Raw genomic sequence first — 22,259 nt, 5'->3', positions numbered from 1 at the left:
CTATTTTAGATCTTTTAATCTGGAAAGCATCACAGTCTAATTTACATCTGCTAAAAAGTTTAGATTTACAAACATTCTAAATCATAAACATCTCAGAAACAACTGCTGAATGTCTTATTGACATCCGAGACATACTTATCGACAGACAGTACATATTGACGTATTGCAGATGAGCAAACAATGTAAAAAATATGTTTTCCAGATGTAAACATACACATCAAATAGACGTCTATGCTTAATTAAAAATAATAATAATAATAATAATTCTTCTTGAATTGCAGCTTTGTTCTTTTAGCAAAAGATCGTTTTTATTAAAAGTAAAAAAATAAATATGTAAATAATATCACAAAATAATATTTGTTTTGGGGTAGGGGGAAGATGTCCCATATTTGGCTGGTGGAAAGTTGGCAACCCTAAATGTAAAAGTCTTAATGGCCCTAAAATAGGCTTAATATTTAGTTTATTTAGTTTAATTTGGGGTTGAAATTTGACTGAAATATTTATTCGTAAAATTCACCCAACCATGGTTTTTGCTAAGATGGCTTAATGACAGTAGTTTCAGTCATCAACAAAACAAAACAAAAAAAATAACAAAATTACATTGTTATTAATAATAATAATAATTAATAATAGCTTAATTCTGCATGGCTAAACGGTAGTAACAACAACTCTATAGTAGTAACTGTAGTAAATGCAAAACCTAATCTAGTAACATGATATTTTATTAAAACACTGGTTATCATTGTAAATGTGTGTAAGGGTATTTACTGTAGTTTATCTTTCCTGAGTGCTCACTTTTCCATAACTAGCCACTCTTTATGCTAGTTACTTTTTTTGATGGTGATAAACTGCGTGTTTCTGTTTGATTGTAATTATGAGGCTGTGTTAGTTTTACTGTCAGTAATATACATGTCATGTTTTACAGTGTGGACCATCTACGCACTTGCTGCCCTGCTAACGCTAACAGTAATAGCCATGGTAGCTAAACTGCTACTGCACCTTACTGTAAAGTAAGCAAAAATATGACAAAATTATGTATGTAATGCATTTTGTTGAAGCTTAGTATTTTGAGTTGTGTCTATAAAGTATAAGATAAAAAAATTATAGTGATAGACTAAATTGAGTAGTAACAGTTGGGTGTTACTGCAGGTAAAAGGGAGTAGCTATTGATTTGCTGCCAAAAACTTCAACGGCACACATGATCAATGTGCCATTTTACTCTTAGGCCACGTCCACACTAACACGTTTTCGTCTGAATATGCTTCTTTTTCTCTACGTTTTGTCCTTCCGTCCACACTGAGATGGTGTTTTTGACTATGAAAACTGAGCTTTTCGAAAACGCTCTCCCAAGTGAATAAATTTGAAAGTGCCGTCTTCGTGTTGTAGTGTGGACAGGGAAATGGTGATATCTGAAAACAAGGATGTATTTGTTGTCATACGATGCAGTCATGTGATCCATTCAACCCAAAACAATCAAGATGGTGTCCCATGGGGGCCTGGGTAGCTCAGTGGTAAAGACGCTGGCTACCACCCCTGGAGTTCACTAGTTCAATAGTTTGAATCCCATGGCATGCTGAGTGACTCCAGCCAGGTCTGCTAAGCAACCAAATTGGCCCGGTTGCTAGGGAGGGTAGAGTCACATGGGGTAACCTCCTCGTGATTGCTATAATGTGGTTCGTTCTCGGTGGGGTGCGTGGTGAGTTGAGCGTGGTTGCCGCGGTGGATGGCGTGAAGCCTCCACATGCGCTATGTCTCTGTGGCGGCGCGCTCAACAAGCCACATGATAAGATGCGCGGGTTGACAATCTCAGACGCAGAGGCAACTGGGATTCGTCCTCCACCACCCGGACTGAGGTGAATCACTACGCAACCACGAGGACTTAAAAAGCACATTGGGAATTGGGCATTCCAAATTGGGAGAAAAAGGGGAAAAATCCCCCCCCACCCCACCACCAAAAAAAAGATGGTGGCTCATGTTGTTGCATTATTGTGCCTGTTATTCCTTTGATATCATTATTAAAGATAAATGCTACTGTGAACAACCTTCACACTTAATTTTTTCAAAGACGACGGGAAGTTTACTGGGAATTGCTGTCCGGCGGCAGAACACGAGGACGATTGCATTTTAGGCCGTACATGAAACCATGTTTTTTTGCATGCGCAGTAAGGGGATTTAAGCATTTGTATACGTTTTAATGTGGACGAGCAACTTTTGGAAAGCGCTTGAAAATCACAGTGTGGACGGAGAGCGTTTCATAAACAAAAACGCCATTTTCAAATGTATCCGGATTAATGTGGACGTACATAGCCTTAATGGATGTTCCTTAATATTTTGCATGTCATTTGGTTTTTAGAAAGCTTGTTGAAGCATGCTTAAAAGATTTATTGGAATTAAATTTCAACCCCCCTTTGTTCCTTATCTTGTTCTATCTTGTCGTCCCTCTTTGTTTCTTAGGTCCCCATCCATTCCTTCGATCAGCGGTTCAGAATCATGTGCGCAGAGCACCACATCTGAACCTTGGATCATCTTCTACAGACCTTCCACCATCTCTCTGTTTAAGAAGAAACTCAAGAACCACCATGGAGACCTCAGCCCTCTCGTGGGAAACTAAACACGACTCTTCTGACCTCTGCGGCTGCTTTAGCCCCCTGTAAGGAATGCACACACTGTACGCAATGCTGGTCTTCTGTTGCTGGGCTACGGAAAGGGAGTAGACCAATCCCTGATTGACTTCAAACGACCAGTGCAAGGCCCAGCCCAACAGGGTTGACCTGTTGTTGGTATGGAACTTTGCCAGAAAAATACATAAAGACCTCGATGCACTTGGTCAATGCGTTTACTCTCAATTTGCATCTCAACCAATCACAAATGATGTGACAGGTGCACATATAAACCAAGTGATTTGATTAGCAAAGGAGATGTTTGGTTTGTGTTGGCATTGTAGAGCAACAGACCAACTCATAGTGGCCCAAAAATGGCCCAACCCTTTCTCCAGGTGCTTTTGCAGAAGCGATCAACCCCTGATAAACATCTTTAGAAAGGGCGAGACACCCTGTGAACCACACTGAAAGACAAAACCACTTACATAACCAATCTAATGGCACTTATGTGCCCAACCAGCCCCTTGGTTTTAGTCGCTCTAATGTAGGTCACCTCTTGTTGTGGAGCACAAAACTTCTTTCTCCCAAGGTAAAAGAGCTGCTTGAACCAGCAGAGGATTGATGTCACAGTCATTTAGAGGAGAAAGTGATTCAGATCTTTGAGGACTCAAAGTGAACAACAAAGAAATCTCGAGAGAGTTCGTGAGTTGACAAATGGACTGTGAAGTACCAAAGCTTACAATTGCTACAAGTTGGGCAATGTTCAAGATGAACTGTAGTTAAGAAATCCCTTTGGACCTCTCATGCCGTCGTTTTTGGTCTGTGTCGGGTTTTGATCTTTCTGTAATGCCTTTAAGTGCCTTCAGGACTGAAAAACTCTTTTTTTTTTTTTTTTTTTTTTTTGTCTTCTAAGCTGTCAATGTCTCGATGATGTAAACAAGCATTGATCATTCGGACCATTGAATTGCAAAATTTTTTCAGGGGATTTATGAAGATATGCATTGTCCTGTGGGTGTCGTTGGGGCATATTGTTCTTGTCAGGTTTTCAACTAGAGCAAGAGATGCATTGTTGATAAACATTGTGTAATTCAGTGTGGGAATGATCAAACGTCATCTCCCTCTCATTTCACTCCCCACGGAGGCAGTGGTGAAATTCTTCCAAAACAGTTTGCTCTTTCTCCCCCTTCACCACAACTTTTGCTTTCAGATTCTGAAGCACTTTTTCAGTCAGCCAAATACCATGCAGATCACTGCACTGCTTGCTACAAGGATTTAGGACGTTCCTATAAAGCAGGGGTCACAACCTATGGCACGTGTGTCAGCAATGGCACACGGAGGGGTAATCACTTGCATGCCAGCAATGGTTAGAGAGGAGTAGACTATTTTATTTATATGAAATGCCACACCTGCATTCCAATCTACATCTTGATGTAATCCTTCCTCATGGTCACACAGCGTGTTTTCATGAGCTGAATGGGAGTCTAAACAAAAAGTTAAAATGTGACGAGACTGCAGTATACCCAACAGACTCACGAAACGTGTGCAAGCCATTCGTGCATCACGAGCTGGCAGTGCTTCACTTTCGGTTAATCGTGCGAGTAAACGCATTCGCCTTGCTTCGATCAGGCTGCGTGGATGACAGCCTGCATTCCGTGTTTCATTTGTTTCTTTTTGCTTTAAGAACAACACGTGATGTAATAAGGAAAACACCACTATTAATCCTTGAGATTTCCAACCCAGCATACAGCATACTTAAACCATGACCACACTCAAATTACATTAAATGATTAAAAGAGAATACATAAACCCACATTGTGGGGTTCAAAAATCTGAGTCTATTCAAAATATAAAGTAAACCTGGAAATAAAGTTTTAGGATTTTGCAGGTGTGATTTTACAGCCATTGACCAGGAAAATAAAAAATGGCACTTCATGTCAAAAAGGTTGCTGACCCCTGCTATAAAGGAACGCAAAACCGGTTAAGGATCATGACATTTAGATTGCAGTTTACAGCACTTGAACAGCCATTAGTTACAGATCAAGATATGAGTTGACATGAGGGCCGTCTTACAGAAGAAGAACTGTTGTGACATTTTTGTATTCAGTGCTCGATGTTACACTTGATGTGTCCTAACCAGGCGCGACTTGACAACAAATGTTTTGGTTAAAGGGATAGTTCACTCAAATATAAAAAAATTCTGTCATTTATTCACCCTTTTGTTGGTCTCCCGTATGACTTTCTTTCTTCCGTGGAACACAAAAGGAGATGTAAGGCAGAATTACAGCCTCAGTCACCATTCACTTTCAATGCATTTTTTTTCACAGTGAAAGTGAATGGTGACTGAGACTGAACATTTAGCATAACAGCTCCATTTCGAGTTTCACAGAAGAAAGAAAGTCATACGGGTTTGGAACAACATGATTGTGAGCAACTTTTGGGTGAACTATGCCTTTAAAGAAATGTTCCTTGTTCAATACAAGTTAAGCTCAGTCGACAGCATTTGTGGCATATTGTTGATTACCACAAAAAATAATTTCGACTCGTCCCTCCTTTATTTAAATAAAAGAAAAAATTGCGGTTACAGTGAGGCACTTACAATGGAAGTGAATGGGGCCAGTCTATAAACGTTAAAATGTATATTGTTTCAAAAGTATAGCCACAAGACATAAACATTATACATGTTAACCTGATTTTAGTGTGAAAAAATCACTTACTACCCTTTCCTGAAAAGTTATATCCAATTTTACAAATTTGTTGCCATGACGACATAATGTGGTAAACCCTATAAGCAATTTTATCACACTAAAATCATGTTAACGTGTATAATGTTTGTGTCTTGTGACTATAGTTTTGATACAGTGCGTACTTTTTATGTTTATGGACTGGCCCCATTCACCTCCATTGTAAGTGCCTTACTTTAATCGCGATTATGATGAGGGACGAGTCAAAAGTATTTCCTTGTCTAAATTATTTCATGTGGTAACATTCCTAATGTCCAAACATTCCTTTAATTTATAGTTATGTGTGCAAATATTTTAACTGATGAGATTTCACAATGCCACAAAATTAGAAGCCAAACGATCAACACAATGTCCCATCGCTCGTCGCAGATAAAACCTGACATTTTATCGCATCAAGCCTGATTTGGGCACAGTGCTACTCTATGTTTTAGCAATATTGTAAAGGCCCCTCATTTCAACATCCATTTGAGTGAGTACATTCAGTATATAACCAAACAGCCTGAAAATGGGTGGTCAGCAATACATTATTTGTGGGTATGTCACTATTGCCGCACTTACACAGAAAACAAATGAACAAAATAACCATAGTATGCACTTTTATTTATTGTAACTGAAGTAGTTATCTTGTGTCATGTCTTATGAGCAACCAAAATATTTTTATAAAGTTTGGACAATGATTATATCTCAACTTATTTCACTTATGTCTGGGATGCTATCAGAACAAATCTGAAAGTTTGGGAAATACATTATAACAAAAGATCTGTAATCGAACAAGCTTCCCAACCTATGTGTCATGGTCATTTTTCTTCTCAATTTAAGTGTATTTGGCTGACCTGATGCTGTATTTTTGCCATGTTGGGATCTGCACACTGTCCTAATTATTGCATACATACTTTATACCCATAGCTCTGCAGTGCCTGGGGCTGCACATGCATACTATAGTGTCACCAGTCACAGACAGAAAGAGATAAAGAGACCGTGGCTGTCAAATCACATAGAGAGAAACTTAAAGAGACAGGTTAAATCTAACAAGGTCATATGTCTGGAGAGACTGGTGAATAATGCAGAATCCAGACTTCCACTTATATAGCACTTTTAGCAGTAGAAAAAGTGTAAAATCCTTTTGTGGTTTATCACAATGTCAGTGGGGTTTCCTTCTGAGAAACCAAGATGGGGAATCCCTATCATTTTGGTAGAGGGTACTTCCAGGGATAATATAAAGATGTTGTTTTCATGCAATTGTAAATAAAATAGTTAGAATTTTAATTTATACCATAAATTATTTTTATTTTGGATGTAAAATGGGATACAATCTATCTTTTGTATAAGTACCTTTGTAGTTTTTATTTAATGTGTTCTGAGTGCAAAAATAATAAATATGCATGTTTCTTATGCCTTTCGTGTCTCATTCTTGCTCCACGAATTGTCACTAATGCCATTTTTATTAATGACGACTGAGAATAACTTACATGGAGGGGAAAAAACATAGAAGGGAGATTTACAATGCAAATGAGATCCTTCAGGACACTCCGCAATTTGCTTGCAAGATGACATAGGTTTCTGCAGCATTTCGTTAAACAGATATGACAAAGGCGGAAATATGCAAACACACATGCATTCGAAAACTAGACTGACCTCAAAATGCTAAAATCTGCTGGAGACTTGAAAAGGAAAAAGTGAAGGAAGAAATTCTGCTCTGATGTTTTCTCTGTTGCTCAAATGCTTATCAGATAAAATGACTACCAGACGCAGAGTGGAGGCACAATCAAAGCCTGTATTACAGGCCCCATGTGTAAGCCATTCCTCCTCTGTGTGTGTGTGTGTGTGTGTTTGTGTGTGTGTGTGTGTGTGTGTGTGTGTGCGTGCGTGCGGGTGTGTGGATGCCTGGCTGCCCACCTGCAGATGTTCATGGTGTGAGGTGAGCACATTCACATATGTGAATAACAAAGTAATTTTACTACACCACTGGTAAAATGTTTGGGCACATACACATTACTACCTGTTAACTGTTTTCTTCATATAAGAATAAAACCAAAGTCACTGAAACTCTGAAATGACACAAAAGATTGTATGGGACTTGTGTAGTAACCCAAAAAAAAAAAAAAAAAAAAAGCTTCAAAGTAGCCACCTGGGATGCTTTTTTTTTTTTTTTTTTTTTAAATACAGTTTTTAAAGGGATAGTTCACACAAAAATGAAAATTATCATAATTTACTCACCCACATCCCAGATGTGTATGACTTTCTTGTGCTGAACACAAACAAAGAATTTTAGAAGAATATTTAAACTCTGTAGGTCCATACAATGCAAGTGAATGGTGGCCAGAAATTTGAAGGTCCAAAAAGCAAATAAAGGCAGCATAAAAGTAATCCATATGGTTAAATACATGTCTTCTGAAGAGATATGATAGGTATGGGTGAGAAACAGATCAATATTTAAGTCCTTTTTTACCATAAATCTTCCTCCCTGCCCAGAAGGTGATGATATGCACGAAGAATGCGAACTGCCAAAAACAAAAGAAGAAAGTGAAAGTGGAGATTTATAGTAAGAAATAAAAAAAGGACTTAAAGATTGATCTGTTTCTCACCCACTCCTATCATATCACTTCTGAAAATATTGATTTTAACCAGTGGAGTCATATGGATTACTTTTGATCTGCCTTTATGTGCTTTTGGAGCTTTGAAGTTCTGGCCACCATTCACTCGCAGAGGCCTACAGAGCTGAGATATTTTTCTAATAATCTTTGTGTGTGTGCAGCAGAATAAAGAAAGTCATACACATCTGGGCTGGCATGAGGGTGAGTAAATGATGAGAGCATTTTCATTTTTGGGTGAACTATCCCTTTAAGATCCTATGTTAGCTGTGCACCTGTTGGCGGCTTTCCGTCCACTATCCGGTCCAACGCATCCATGAAAACCCTAAGCATAAGGCTTTAGGTCAAAAGGTTTTTAAGATAATGAGAAAAATAAAAGACATAAATTCAGTAAAGTGTGAGTCAATCAAATATAAAACAAAAAGAACATTTATCAATGAATAGGTTTTGTTACTGTATGGCTGATGCAAGTGAATCTATTTCATAGTAATATGTCTGAATCTGATAGCCCCATATAAACCCAATCAGCCTTTTACTCATTAAATTACCACATATGAACCACAATAAAGCTACACAGAAAAAACAAAACAAAACAAAACAAGCAACGCATCATTTATTCACATTATGCTGCGTTTAGTCAGAAGCCAACACACTGACTTAACACGACTATGAATCCTATACTGCCCCCTACTGGTAGGGGTTGCTTAACGCACGACTTTTATCAAAATTAAAGGCTGTTCAAAAGGCTTATCATTTTTCACCTGCGTGGAAATAGACGTTTCGTAAAAATTACAAATAATTTACATTTAAACTAAAGTCTTGATTTTTAGAAAAATAAATGTTAATGTCCATGTATATTTTAGGTGCTATAACTTATCACAATTTTCCTTTTTATTTATTTATTTATTTTTTTAATCACTTGTTAATTTTAAATGATCCTAAATGGACCAATAAATTATTTTTTAAACGTACAATTATTCCACATATTGTCTCAATCCAAATTAATATGACCATAAAAAATGCATGCATAATAATTGTACAAAATTTGGTAATATTCTGTTTAGAATAGTTTTGTATCTAGTAGGCCTATAACATGTTGTATTGCAGGACATCAACTTCTCAAATGTATTTTTATGTCGGCTACCTAGAAATGAATGGAATGTAGAAAAAGCATAATAAACTTTCAAATAAAACATTCTTTTATAAATAATAATGACAATAATAATAATAATAATAATAATAATAATAATAATAATAATAAACATTTGAGCAAGATGAACTTATAATAGAAAACATCCAACTCTTTTAAACGACAAAACAACAACACACAAATAAATGTACGTGTTTGTAGTCCATGCTAAACCTGTCAGAACTACAATTTGTCGCGTCGCGTATTTATGACGCATGCTCTGGCGTTATTATTTTCCCACCCGTATTCCGGCAACTCCCGAGATTAGTATATTTAGACGTAAAAATGATTGGACGAAAGTTGACCAGTTTGACGACGCCTTCTGATTGGATGGTTATCGATTCTATAACTTCTGACACTTTGAAGTTCTCGCTTTGAAGTTCCGACAGTAGAACAACTACTGTAAAGTAGTGCTTTTCATTTTATTAAAAATTAATGACTGAATAAATGTACTGGAAAGAAAATAGTTAGTTATATGTGACACTTTGTCCTGAACAATAATGAGTGATATGAATACTATTTTTAATTTTTTTAATAAACTGATTTTGCCTGGCTCTGACATCTATAGTTTCACAGTATGCCAAATATAAGAATATAAATTAAATATCAAGGTAGCTATCACTTCCCATGAAATAATATGCACTTTTTGTAGTTAACTATTTCAGACTTTTCTGAGAATGCTGTGGAAAATAAATACATTACTGCGTAGAGATGGAATGTGAAGAAATTCAGTTTTAGATAGAAAAAAGGCCGTATGGAAATATTTATTTTTATACTGAAAAAAAAAAAAAGAAGAAAAATCAGGTCAAGTGCCTATAGTTACAGAATCACCCATTTATACAAATTTGTATATGTAAAAGTGAAATTAAACAGTTGTTCATTGCCATAGGGTAGGAAGCTTAAATTTGAAGCCAAGCAGCAGTAATGTAGATAGTGTTTTGTTTTTTTTAAAGTCCTAACTGCAACATTGGTAAGTACAGTGAACTGATGGTAAGCACATAGCCACCCTTGGTACTGAAAATATTTCAAGGTAATTTTATTCAATTCAAAGCAGATCTTGAATTTATTGATTAATATATGGAGCAAGGTTGGAAAACAACATTTTTAATTCACAGTTGACAGTGTATTTCTCACTTTTCTGTAAGCTAATAAATATAAAAACTTCAGTTATTTCTTACCATATTCCTAGAAACACTTTATTGATCTGTTTCTCACCCACACCTATCATATCACTTCTGAAGACATGGATTTAACCACTGGAGTCTTGTGGATTACTTTTATGATGGCTTTATATGCTTTTTGGACCTTCTGAGTTTTAGTCACCATTCACTTGCATTGCATGGACCTACAGAGCTGAGATATTCTTCTAAAAAAAATCTTAATTTGTGTGCTGCAGATCATACACATCTGGGATGGCATGAGGGTGAGTAAATGGTGAGAGAGTTTTCATTTTTGGGTGAACTATTCCTTTGTTCTAATTGTTAATTTGAAATAATATTCTTTTTAATAAACATGTAATTTACATGACTTTTAATGTCTTGATATTAAGTTTGCTACACAAACACACATCTTGATAATTTAATTTAAAGGTGCACTCAGTAATTTTTTCCTCATTAAAAACGTTTAACTCCCAAAGACATGAATTGTAATTTTGCAATATATGTAGGAAATCTCGAGTCATATCAGTAACCTTATAAAAGCTGTTTTATTCTACATGGAGAGGGTCCACACATGGGGGCTGCCATGTTAGAATCACATGACCAGCCAAATACTACTGGCTTAATCTCAGTAACTGTCCTGTTATTTGACACATTCACTCATTGATTAAAGTGATCATGGCTGACTATGAATATTACATTTCTTCAATAGCATCTGAAACTGAAACTATTGGCTAGGTGTCAGTGTAAGTCCAAGATGACACAAGACAAAAGTTACCAAGTGCACCTTTAAGTTTAAACACTCTACCAATAGTTAAACGTTCTAAATTATCAAAAACTAATTGCGGAATGAATTAATGATAAAATAAAAGAAGTGACAAATTATGTAACATATCGTATATTGAGCTGTGTGGAATATACTGTATAGTAAATAGGTCTATCAATTGTTTTATGCAACTTATAGGATATGATGTCCCTCTGTTTATGATCGACTTCTCAACTGGCCAATCGCAGACCGCTTATAAGTAGCCAATCCGAGCGCAGGAGGCGGGACCTGTCAGAATACGGGTGGGGTTAAAATAACGCCTTTCGCAAGTGAACATGAGCGAAACATGGCCGCTTCCATCAGGACACTTATCCTCAGAGTTCTCTGTGATTCCACGCGTAATATTCAACATGTTTCAAGGAGTCGAATCAAACATTCATGCTGTAATGCGGGAATCACAGTATGTCGCGGCTACAGTGATGGCTCGGAAGGCAAAAGTACACACTTTGGTTTCGAAACAGTGCCAGAGGAGGAGAAAGCAGAGAGAGGTGAGTAAAATGCATCAGTTTATTGCTCCATTCACACTGCCTATCTATGTGTGTCCAAAGCTGAGGTGAGAAATTGTATCTCATTGTTTTTGATCATCCACACCACGAATTTGTCTTTGTGGCCACTAACAAAAACGTACCCTGGTAATACATTTTTTTTTTTTCTTTTTTTTTTTTTTTAAACACGCAACATAGTAGGTACTTATACTTTGAGGTACCCTGTGGAGTACCATGTAAATACCGTGATACATGTTTAGGGTAATCGCTGTCATAGGACTGAAGTCTGATTAATTTAATAGAATCGTTTCTTTCGGACGGTTCGTTTCATTTTATTTTTTAGCATCACTCAAAAGCCTTCTCAGACATCCACGCGCGGCATTTTACGTTTCACGTTATCACTGTATTTTCAGTATTAGATTATATAGACTGTGTCAAATGTTGTTTGTTCTTATATTATTGTTAACAACATTGAGAACATAGCTATGTTGACAGAATTAATCAGGTTTCGTACAAGGTGCTTCAAGTACTTGAATTTGGCTTTTTAAAATTTAAGTCCTGGAAAACCCTTGAAAATGGCTATTTTTACCAAGAGGTGCTTAAGTTATTGAATTATGGGAAATCGTAAAATACGTTGCCATATAAATATTTTAATAAATGAAATGTATTTATTTATTTTCGGGAAAACGCGACGACTAGACCGCTGCTGAAGTATGCAGCGCATATAGACGGCGCTGTCATGTGGTACCTGTTACTTTTGGAAGCGCTGTTGAGAATGGGCCAATCACAATCGAGTGTTACTGGACGATTTAAAAAATATATTAGATGAGATGTAAAACGTTGTGAGATTTGAATGTAGATCAATGGATGATTCAGTTTTGTGAGCCGTCTAGCGCCCCCTTGCGTAAAGACAGATCTGTGTCTCACAAAAATAGGTTATTTCTGGCAACATTTGGGTCAATATGAAAATATGTTGGAAAAACATGTCCCTTGACATTTTTAGTCATGAAAAAGCGTCCAAATAGCGATTAAAAAGGGTATCATTCTAAAACCTAACCTTTAATGATATGAAATGGCTTGACTGTTTTGCAAATTTTTTTTTTTTTTTAATATATTTGAAATTGTTAAATACCTCAAAAAATCCTTGTCCCATTCATCTGGTACACCACTTCTATGACATGTAATGTTATTTATGTATTTATTTTGTTATTATTTTTAATAAAAGCATTAGTGCAAGGCCGAACAAGTGTGCAAAAAAGCAGAACAAAATTAGTATTAATAATTTAAAAAGAATGTTTGTCCCTTAATTTCATGGCATTGGTGTTATCAATAATAAAAACTTTTTTTTATGTTTTAATTATTTTTTTAAAAATACAAAACGTTGTGGGAAATCATTATTAAGGTCAAAGTTCAGAGGCTGCTTAAATATGCATATAGTGATTTTTCCCAGCATGTTAAAAGTTATTCACATTTTAACTAAGATTTTCACACACAAATATTTGTTGTTGTACCCCATTGAACCCTCAAAATGTGGTGTTGTAACCCATTTAACCATCATTAATGTTAACTTAGTGTTAACTTGCTTCATTTGTGAAACAAAATTAAATAATTAAAGAGAGAACAACAGCCAAGTTGTCCTTTATGAATAAAAATAATGTCAACATATCATAAAATGTTTACCCTCAGCGTGTATAGGCAAAAACTGAACGGATAATATTAATGTAATATTTTGTCCGTTGGAAAGTCAAATTTTTTTGAGAATGACCCATTTGCACTTTCGGTCAGTTCCTCACATAAATCTGTTGTGTGGCATTAGAAAATATGGAACATTGCACAAGAGTCATATGGACAACTGTATACGGACCCAGTTATTCACTTTTGTTGAAAAGCAAAGTACGTTTTAAGGGAGCACACTACAACTGCACATCAATTTCGTCATGAATGAACCAAGAATTGTTACTGTGAGAATATGTAGTTAAAGATGCTCACTGTGATATGTTGTACTTGTAGTAAGTGGTTTTATAAAAATAAAGTAACTGAATGAATACATTATTTTTTATTATTATTAACAAATAAAGAATTTGTTTTAATGACATCTCGAGCATAGCTCTTGAAAACAAATAAAAATGTGCTTGAAAAGTACTTGAATTTAACTTTAAAGCATTTGTACGAACCCTGATTAATGAAAAGTAATATTAATACTATTAATAAGGTGCACTCAGTAACATTTGATGTTGTCTTGGACTTGCATTGACATGCTAAGGGCATGGATGCAGCATCATTCAAGTAAAAATTCACTATTCACAGTCAGCCATGGTTAATTCATTCCATGAGTGTGATTCTGTTCAGCCCTTCATGTAAAATATAGCTGCTTTTATAATGTTACTGATATGACTGGAGTCTTCAGCTCATGTAAGTGGTCATGATTTTATACAGATGTTTCAAAACTGCTATTTATTTCTTTAGGAGCTCAACTTTTTTAATGAGGAAAAAATTACTGAGTGCACCTTTAATAACGGATCTAACTAGATATCACAAAATGTCCAGTTTCATGTGCACATTGAGATTGGTGTTTTTATTGACTGTTCTTAGTCATTAAAGGTGTATTCAGTAAGTTCTTCCTCATTAAAAAGTTGAGCTCCTTAAAAGGAATAGCTCACCCAAAAATGCTAATTCTCTCATTATTCGTTTACCCTGATGCTATCACAGATGTGTATGGCTGTCTTTCTTCAGCAGAACACAAATAAAGATTTTTAGAAGAAGATAGAGCTCTGTCAGGTCCTTATAATAGAAGTACACGGCTGCCAGCACTTTGACGGTCCAAAAGTCATATTTAGGCAGCATAAGAGTTATCCACAGGACTCCAGTCGATCAATGAATGTCTAAGTGCAACTTTAATTTTGAGCAGTTGTCTAAGTAGGGTGCTTCATGCTCATCCTGTCCATTATTTATTATCCATTATTTTGTAATAATGCCCGGCTGACTGTACATTTACAAATATGTAGACATGAAATATTGATTTGTTTAAATAATTTTATTGTGTGAGGAAAAAATAAAAAACGACAGCAGAATGATACAAAAGACATGATACTAGCACAGCAATGTAGGAAATCATTTGCCTGGGACAACGGTCAATTATACAGTTCAGCAGTGATTATACAAAAATCTTTTATCGCAGAATGCTACGATGGACTAATCAGAATTAAGTACTCAAGAAAGCTGTGCAGTTAACACAGTTAAATTATAATAATTAATTAAAAGTGCATAATTTCAACCAATAACCTGAGGTATTGTGCGCTAAAGTCTGTTTCAATAAGTATTTCCTTTCTCTCTCTCTCTCTCTCTCTCTCTTTCTTTCTTCAATTTTCAGTTTATAAGGTGTTTGAAAGTGTGGCCAAGAAGTATGACGTGATGAATGATGCCATGAGTTTGGGAACACACCGCCTCTGGAAAGACGCGCTTCTGCACGTAATGAATCCTCAGCCTGGACTGCGGCTACTGGACACAGCTGGTGGCACTGGTAAATTACAAATCTGGGCATTTCTCCACAATTTTGCAGTTCATTGTAGTTTGAACACTTGGTGTATTATGTGTTTAGATAACCAAGGTTGAATAAAGACTCAATATAAAGATGAGTCGCTTATCACAGCAGCTCATTTTTTCACAGAAAGCAACACTTTTTAAAGTTTTATTTTCTGTGCATTTAAGTGCTTGGATGAAAGTTGTGAAACTCCCTTTTATTTAAAGTGGCCTCCATTGTATTTTTACAAAGCAAACAAAAAAGTGTCCCCCTTTGTGAACGATGCCTCACTGGAATGAAATCAAGTTTTACTTTTTTGTGTGTTGTTTAAATATGTCGTCTTCTTCGTTTTGTTCAACTCTAGGTGACATCTCTTTCCGCTTCCTGGAGTACACACGCTCGATGTATGATCGTCAGCAGCGGCAAAGAGCACGGTCCATTCAGACACCATCATGGCAGGAACTTTCCAAATATTATAAGACAGACGAAGAAGGGCCTCGACAGTCCCGGGCGGTTGTGTGTGACATCAACAAAGAGATGCTTAAAGTCGGTAAACAGAGGGCAGAAAAAGCAGGAATCAGCACAGGTACGATCACTTTAACCTCAGACATTGATCATTACATTGGACACCAAAACTCATAAGATATGATTTCGTTGTACTGCGTTTGCAGGTATCTCGTGGGTCGTGGGTGATGCAGAGGAGCTCCCATTCGATGACAATCAGTTTGACATATACACTATTGCATTTGGCATCAGAAATGTCACTCACATAGAGCAAGTAAAAACTTTACACACTTCTCCACATTTCTGAAAGGGATAGTTCACCCAAAAATGAAAATTCTCTCATCATTTACTCACCCTCATGCCATCCCAGATGTGTATGACTTACTTTCTTCTGCAGAGCTCAAACAGAAATTTTTAAAAGAATATCACAGCTCTGTAGGTCCATACAATGCACATGAATGGTGACCAGAACTTTGAAGCTCCAAAAATCACATAAAGTCAGCATAAAAGTAATCCAAATGACTCCAGTGTTTTAATATATGTCTTCTGAAACGATGCAATCCCTTCGGGTGAGAAACAGATAAATATTTCAAGAATGTGAAAGTGGAGATTTATAGTAAAAAAGGACTTAAATATTGATCTGTTTCTCACCCACACCTATCATATCGCTTCTGAAGATATGGATTTAACCACTGGAGTCTTGTGGATTACTATTATGTGGCCTTTTTTTGAGCCTCAAAGTTTTAGGCCCCATTGACTTGCATTGTATAGACCTACAGAGCTGAAATATTCTTCTAAAAATCTTCATTTGTGTTCGGAAGAAGAAAGAAAGTCATACACATCTGGGATGACATGAGGGTGAGTAAATGAAGAGAGAGTTTTTATTTTTGGGTGAACTCTCCCTTTAACACGGGGTAAATCTAGACTAAAAATAAAACTGAAATACATTTCAGTTCTAATTTGTACTTGGAAACGTAACCTGAATTTTTCTTCTACCCAGCTAATAGTGTTTCATCTGTTCAAATATATATAGACTTAATATTATATGATGTTAAGAGATTGTGTCTCTATCTGTAGGCTCTACAAGAGGCTTTCCGGTCCCTTAAACCAGGTGGAAGATTCTTGTGTTTAGAATTCAGCAAAGTGTCGAACCCTCTGCTTGCAAGGTCATTGAGAATTTTTGCAGTCCATTTACTGGTGATCATAATGTTTTTTTTTTTTTTAATATTTATTTTTAGAGTAAATATATTATTTTTTATCTTATTATCTCAATACTGCCAACCGAATGTTTAGAGCAGGGGTGGGGAACATTTTATCCTTTCAAGGGCCTTTCTAGTTTTTACAGAATTATTCAAGAGCCATACAACTGCTCGAAATTTAATTTTGGGGGGTTGAAGTAAACGTACAGTTTCATTCTGTATGTGCTTATGCACCAAGAAAAAAAAAATCAAAGGGGACTTTGCATTATACGGTATTTTGCATTATTATTTATTTAAAATGTTTTAATTTTAAATGGTTTGGAATGCCCAGTTCCCAATGCGCTCTAAGTCCTTGTGGTGGCGTAGTGACTCGCCTCAATCCGCGCATTTTATCACGTGGTTTGTTGAACACGCTACCGCTTAGACGTAGCGCGCGTGGAGGCCCACGCTATTCTCCGCGGCATCCGCACACAACTTACCACGCGCCCCACCGAGATTGAGAACCACATTATAGTGACCACGAGGAGGTTATCCCTAGCAACCGGGCCAATTTGGTTGCTTAGGAGACCTGGCTGGAGTCACTCAGCACGCCCTGGATTTGAACTTGCGACTCCAGGGGTGGTGATTAGCGTCATTACTCGTTAAAATTATTTTTAATCATTATTTTTACATTTATTTATTTTTTACTGTTGATGGAATCAAGGCCACTTTTCTGCTTATTAAATTAATTCTCAAATGGGCTTCTGGGCCTTATATGGCCCTGAGGCTGGACTTTCCTCACCCCTGGTTTAGAGGATCTTGAGAGGGTACACACAGTGTATAGTTAAAGTGTTCAAAGTTTTGTGATATTTTTTTCAGGCTGTATGATACATATAGTTTTCAGATGATCCCTGTGCTTGGTGAAGTGATAGCCGGAGACTGGAAGTCATACCAGTATCTGGTGGAGAGCATACGAAAATTCCCAGACCAGGTAACAAGATGTACACTTTGTGTATGATGCATTACATTACTGTTAGTGGAATAAGCAAGGCAGAGTTTGCATATATCTGTGTTGCCTTTGCCTCAATTTAAACACATTTTGATTTCTGCAAAGGTTTTGCATTAGGCTTGTCTGCATTACTATAAAAAAAAAAAATTGGTAATTATTTTTTTTTAGGATTTCACATTTACAAGTCATTACAAATAATTTATTTGTAGTTATAGCAACATGCATAAAAAGGGCAACTTTCATCCAATACTCATTTTAGTACATTCATGATATAAATGCTTAAATATATAAAATGCCCTCATTCATGATTTGTTACAGTGTAGCAATTTAGTGAGATTAAAAGGAGGAATACCATTTTGCTAGTCCACTTTGTGTTTACAGTAAATAATATAATGTCTTGACTCACTTGTCACTTTTCTTGTTCAAGTTGATTTAAGAATAGTTTACCTAATACTAGTTCTTTACTTAAAGTCCTCTCCACAAACACTTTTCAGATCTTCATGATTATTCACACCATAAATCATATAATAAAGCCTGATGACCATGTTTCTAATGTTGGCAACGTCTTAATAAATGCTCCACAGGTGTCCACTTTACATTAAAGTACATTTATATAGCTTACTAATGTTGAATAATTAAGCATTTATAATATGTGAATGAGTATGTAAAATGGCTCACTATTTGGCAGGTATTACACGAGTCAACCTTTTTATGCATGTTGTTATAAATGATTTATAATGCATTTGTAAATGCAATTTGTAAATTATTAATGAACCACTTTGTTATACCTCAACAAAGGGAACATTAAAGTGTTACCCTTAATGTGAGTATGTGTGGCTCATATTATTTTCTTTTCACTGGAGTAGTGTTGTGACAACCTATTACATCTTTATTCTGTCTTCCACAGGAAACATTCAAAGAAATGATTGAGGATGCTGGCTTCTTCTGTGTCCAGTATTTCAACCTGACTGGGGGAATTGTTGCCATACATTCAGGGTTCAAGCTATGAATGTGCAGTCAGTACACTTGCCGACGACTCTCCCTCCAACTGAACAATGACCAGCTCACTTTCTTTTCTACCAACAGAGGAATTCATCAGCACTTACCTGTTGCTTGTGAACATCACAATACTCGAACTCCACTTCACACGAGGACCATGCAATGTATTTATAACATGAACATACGCGATGTTGTGCTTGAGAAAATAAAAAAACACTCAAATGTGTTTACTTTAATAAAACCATATATTTTAGGATCTTTGTACACTGTTACAAAACTGTAGTACATTTTTTAAATCAGTTTTTGGTCAGAGAATATTTAATTGTCTTGTGTGCAATTACCATGTATTTACAAAGTCTCTTATTAGTGATAAAAAAAAAAAACTCAGACACTCTGAACATAAGACATGGCTTAAAGATAAATATATTAGTCAATAAATATTCAGAGAACATATTTCCATTTATGAAATGTGCTGCTATACAGATACAGAAATATACACAGATCAAGCTCTAACCTTTAACATTTGTAAAATGATTATGGAGAAAATTATATCTTAAAAAATAAAAAATATTAATTTGTACACATTTTCTTTTATACAATCTTAAGTGCTACAAACAATACAAAATATTAAATAGTGACTCGAGTACCCCAAAAACGATATATTTGCAGTACATATCTCTATGCAAGGCAAGAGTAGATTCTCATGTTACGGCAATGTTTTAGTCTATGCATAAATAAAAAGTTACTTTAAAACAACCGCCGTGTAAGCTGTATGGGTACATTTCATAGAAACAGTATAAAATACTCTGTAAAAACAGAAAGGCAAGATGATATGATGGTGTATATTTGTAAAAGCATGAGTGCAAGTGTGTAGTATGTCATTAAAAATATGTATGCCTCTGTGTGTATATATATATATATACACACACACACAACTGCATTCCAATCTCTTTAAACGATTATACTTTGGTGTCTTTCAGACAAACTGTATAACAAAGGAATAGAACAACTTCCCGGGGTCAATTACTACAAGTTCTGTACCTCTAACAATAGAGTAGCCCGGTTCTGATTCTACCAGTGGTGCTGGATTTTACCCCCGGAGACAAACTAAACTTTGGTGTGATGCACATGCAGCTCAGTAGTCTCCACTGATAACATTGATTATTAAAAATAAAATACGTTTTTTTGACTTGGTCTGTTTCTGTACTAAAAAGATAAAGGCCCTGAGAGAATAAAAGAAAGGTGTACGTTTTCAGTGAGAAATGACCTTAGCACCTGATGTGCACTCCCATGTTCTTGAAATGTTCCATTTTGGTTTTTATTTCACTAAACAATAGCATATAGTTGATTGAGATGTACGTGCATGCCGTATGAATTCATAATTCTCGCATGCATGCAATTCTGAATTAGTGTAAAAAAAAGAAAAAAAAAAAGACCATTCAAATCATATTAAAGAGAGCAGCATGCAAATAATGACACTAAGTTTGACTCACATTTCTGACTTTGTGTAGCATATGGAAGCATGTGAAATAAAAAAATAAAAAAAATGATTAGCTTTGTACTTTTGCCTTCTATTTCTTCAACAACTACTGTGTTGATGTGACAGATTCTGAAGGTCACAGGAATGAACAAGATCACCACGGCAAAGAAAAATGGTAAAATCTCGATTTGAAACTCAAACCACTCAAATCCGTTAAGTACACTCCAGAGTTTTGACACAACTATTCGAAGAAGTTAAAAATGTATTAATTCTCAAGAGCCTGTGCTGTGTGTCAGGACTCACTATCAGAGTCCTGACCCATCAAAAGATGCTTTGCCACCCTCTTATGTTTCAGGCACGCCATTACACTGGGAGGGAAATAGTGCTCTCGTCTCTTCACCTAGCGGCTGCAGATAAATTTGACCTCTACATTGTCCTGAGGGGTAAAATAAGTCACAAGTTTCCTCAGAAGTCCTTTCCTCCCTCTCTACAGTAAATCTAAGAGGAAGCAAACTCGTTTGTGGTTCTGGACCCAAGCCTAATTCACAGTCTGTATCCTCAGGAATTATGGGTATTCGCTGAGCATGTTCGCAGCAACCCTGTCCCATGCAGCTGTCAGTGTCTGTCTGGGCATACTGTACGTTAACTGAACAGTCTTCAGCGTAATGACTAGCACTTCCGTGGTGTACAGTCATCTCTGTGTAGAAGCAGCATGGAAGTCCATCATAGCCAACATGATCTGGAGAGAAGTTCTGCGTGCAAGCAACTGCTTGAGATTCCGCTCCTCTCCTACAAAGTCCCCTGTTTTCTCCCTCCAGCCCTTTATGTTCCAAATTGAATTTAGGTACCTCGAAACAGCAGTTGCAAGCAACCCCTTGCTCTCCGCAATGCTTCCGTTCTGCTGCAGTGCCCTCTATGGGCTCAGCTGAGGTAGTGCTAGTGAGTTCCCTGGTTTCCACTGAAGAGTGGCTACTACAGTTGGGCTCCAGGCTGCAGTTGGACAGCTGGTCCCCAGAACTGCAACAAGCTTCAAAAGGAGGCTGTAGGCAGTCCATCATCCCTGATACAGGGGCCGAAGTGTCATCAGCTGGAGCGGTGGCAGGAAACACTGTCCCAGCCTCCCCAGCAGATCCCCGACAAGGACTCTTACTGCGGTACACATAAGGATCGTAATCGCTGCTTAGCGAACTACGGAACGTCGAGCAGCTCCCATAGACACCCTGGTTGCTGACTTCCGTACAATCCAACATCGAGTCACTTGAGGAGCAGTGGCACTGACCCGAGCTGCTGCTGCTGTCACTTCCAGGACAGTCCGCAAGGTAACCGCTACACACAGAGCGGTGCCCGTGGTAACAACTTAGTCCCGAGGTGCTTCCTGAGTCCCCAAGTCGGGAAGAGGAAGCCGGTGCCATGTGCACCACAGTAGGATACAACAGTCCTGGTGGGAAGGGTCGATTGTGACCCTTGTGGAGCCCATTTCCAGGCTGGCCTTCGGGCTGAGGAAAGGTCAGGCCTTGAAAATAGTAATGCTGGTACATGGTTTCGTACTGGGAAAAGCAGGCGGCACGAGAAAAGTTGCGTCCATGGAATTTGGGCCGCTTAAAAGTATGGGTTTGTGGATAGCCAGGGGCACGATGCTCCAGGCCACAATGGTGAGGGTTCAGAGTGTGGTCCAAATGGAGAGCTGGGTAACCCTGTATAAAGGAAGATTGCGAAGGATAAAGGCCCGGCTCGGGATGCGGGTCTACTGTTAGAACAGTGATGGGGTTGCCATGGGGGTCCATGCTGGTGCGTGTAGGGTAGGCCGTCACTTGCCCAGCTCGGTGCACCCTTCCTGGGTAATGAACAGGAAGGACGACTCTCTGCTGGCGGCTGTGGACTGGGTTACCTGGGTCAAGGCAAACAGCGCCAGGGTTTCCCTTTTTTTGCTCTGGATAGAAAACCAAAATACTTGGGTCAGAAATTACCTGAATCAAGAGC

At 37.2% G+C, this 22,259-nt stretch overlaps 3 protein-coding genes across 7 annotated transcripts in view; 2 read left to right on the top strand and 1 right to left on the bottom strand.

Moving 5' to 3' along the window:
- LOC127425400 (kremen protein 1-like) overlaps positions 1-6,713 on the top strand; it is a 116,893-nt gene extending 110,180 nt beyond the window's left edge. For both annotated transcript variants that reach the window (XM_051671400.1, XM_051671391.1), the window contains exons 9-10: positions 926-1,010; positions 2,455-6,713. In XM_051671400.1, the coding sequence (XP_051527360.1) occupies positions 926-1,010; positions 2,455-2,611 (242 nt within the window). In that variant the 3' untranslated portion in view covers positions 2,612-6,713. The remainder of the gene's footprint in view (positions 1-925; positions 1,011-2,454) is intronic.
- A 4,664-nt stretch (positions 6,714-11,377) lies between these two features.
- LOC127425434 (2-methoxy-6-polyprenyl-1,4-benzoquinol methylase, mitochondrial-like) lies at positions 11,378-20,360 on the top strand. The gene is made up of 7 exons (XM_051671457.1): positions 11,378-11,592; positions 14,960-15,109; positions 15,474-15,695; positions 15,781-15,887; positions 16,691-16,779; positions 17,671-17,782; positions 18,708-20,360. The coding sequence occupies exons 1-7, from the start codon at positions 11,391-11,393 to the stop codon at positions 18,807-18,809; spliced, it is 984 nt and encodes a 327-aa protein (XP_051527417.1). The 5' UTR covers positions 11,378-11,390; the 3' UTR covers positions 18,810-20,360.
- Positions 20,215-22,259, bottom strand: part of LOC127425323 (E3 ubiquitin-protein ligase znrf3-like) — a 108,844-nt gene continuing 106,799 nt past the window's right edge. For all 4 annotated transcript variants that reach the window (XM_051671178.1, XM_051671193.1, XM_051671186.1 and 1 more), the window contains exon 8: positions 20,215-22,209. In XM_051671178.1, the coding sequence (XP_051527138.1) occupies positions 20,624-22,209 (1,586 nt within the window). In that variant the 3' untranslated portion in view covers positions 20,215-20,623. The remainder of the gene's footprint in view (positions 22,210-22,259) is intronic.

Source organism: Myxocyprinus asiaticus, chromosome 3 (genome assembly GCF_019703515.2).
Source record: "Myxocyprinus asiaticus isolate MX2 ecotype Aquarium Trade chromosome 3, UBuf_Myxa_2, whole genome shotgun sequence".
Taxonomy (NCBI): domain Eukaryota; kingdom Metazoa; phylum Chordata; class Actinopteri; order Cypriniformes; family Catostomidae; genus Myxocyprinus; species Myxocyprinus asiaticus.
Note: the sequence above shows the minus strand (reverse complement) of the source record. Positions and strands in the feature narration are given on the sequence as shown.

What these genes read in the sequence shown, in the direction of transcription:
- LOC127425434 (XM_051671457.1), top strand. Translation starts at nt 11,391, where the DNA reads ATGGCCGCTTCCATCAGGACACTTATCCTCAGAGTTCTCTGTGATTCC. An exon ending in ATGTCACTCACATAGAGCAA is followed by an intron (nt 15,888 to 16,690) that starts GTAAAAACTTTA and finishes CTCTATCTGTAG; the next exon opens with GCTCTACAAGAGGCTTTCCG. An exon ending in TACGAAAATTCCCAGACCAG is followed by an intron (nt 17,783 to 18,707) that starts GTAACAAGATGT and finishes TGTCTTCCACAG; the next exon opens with GAAACATTCAAAGAAATGAT.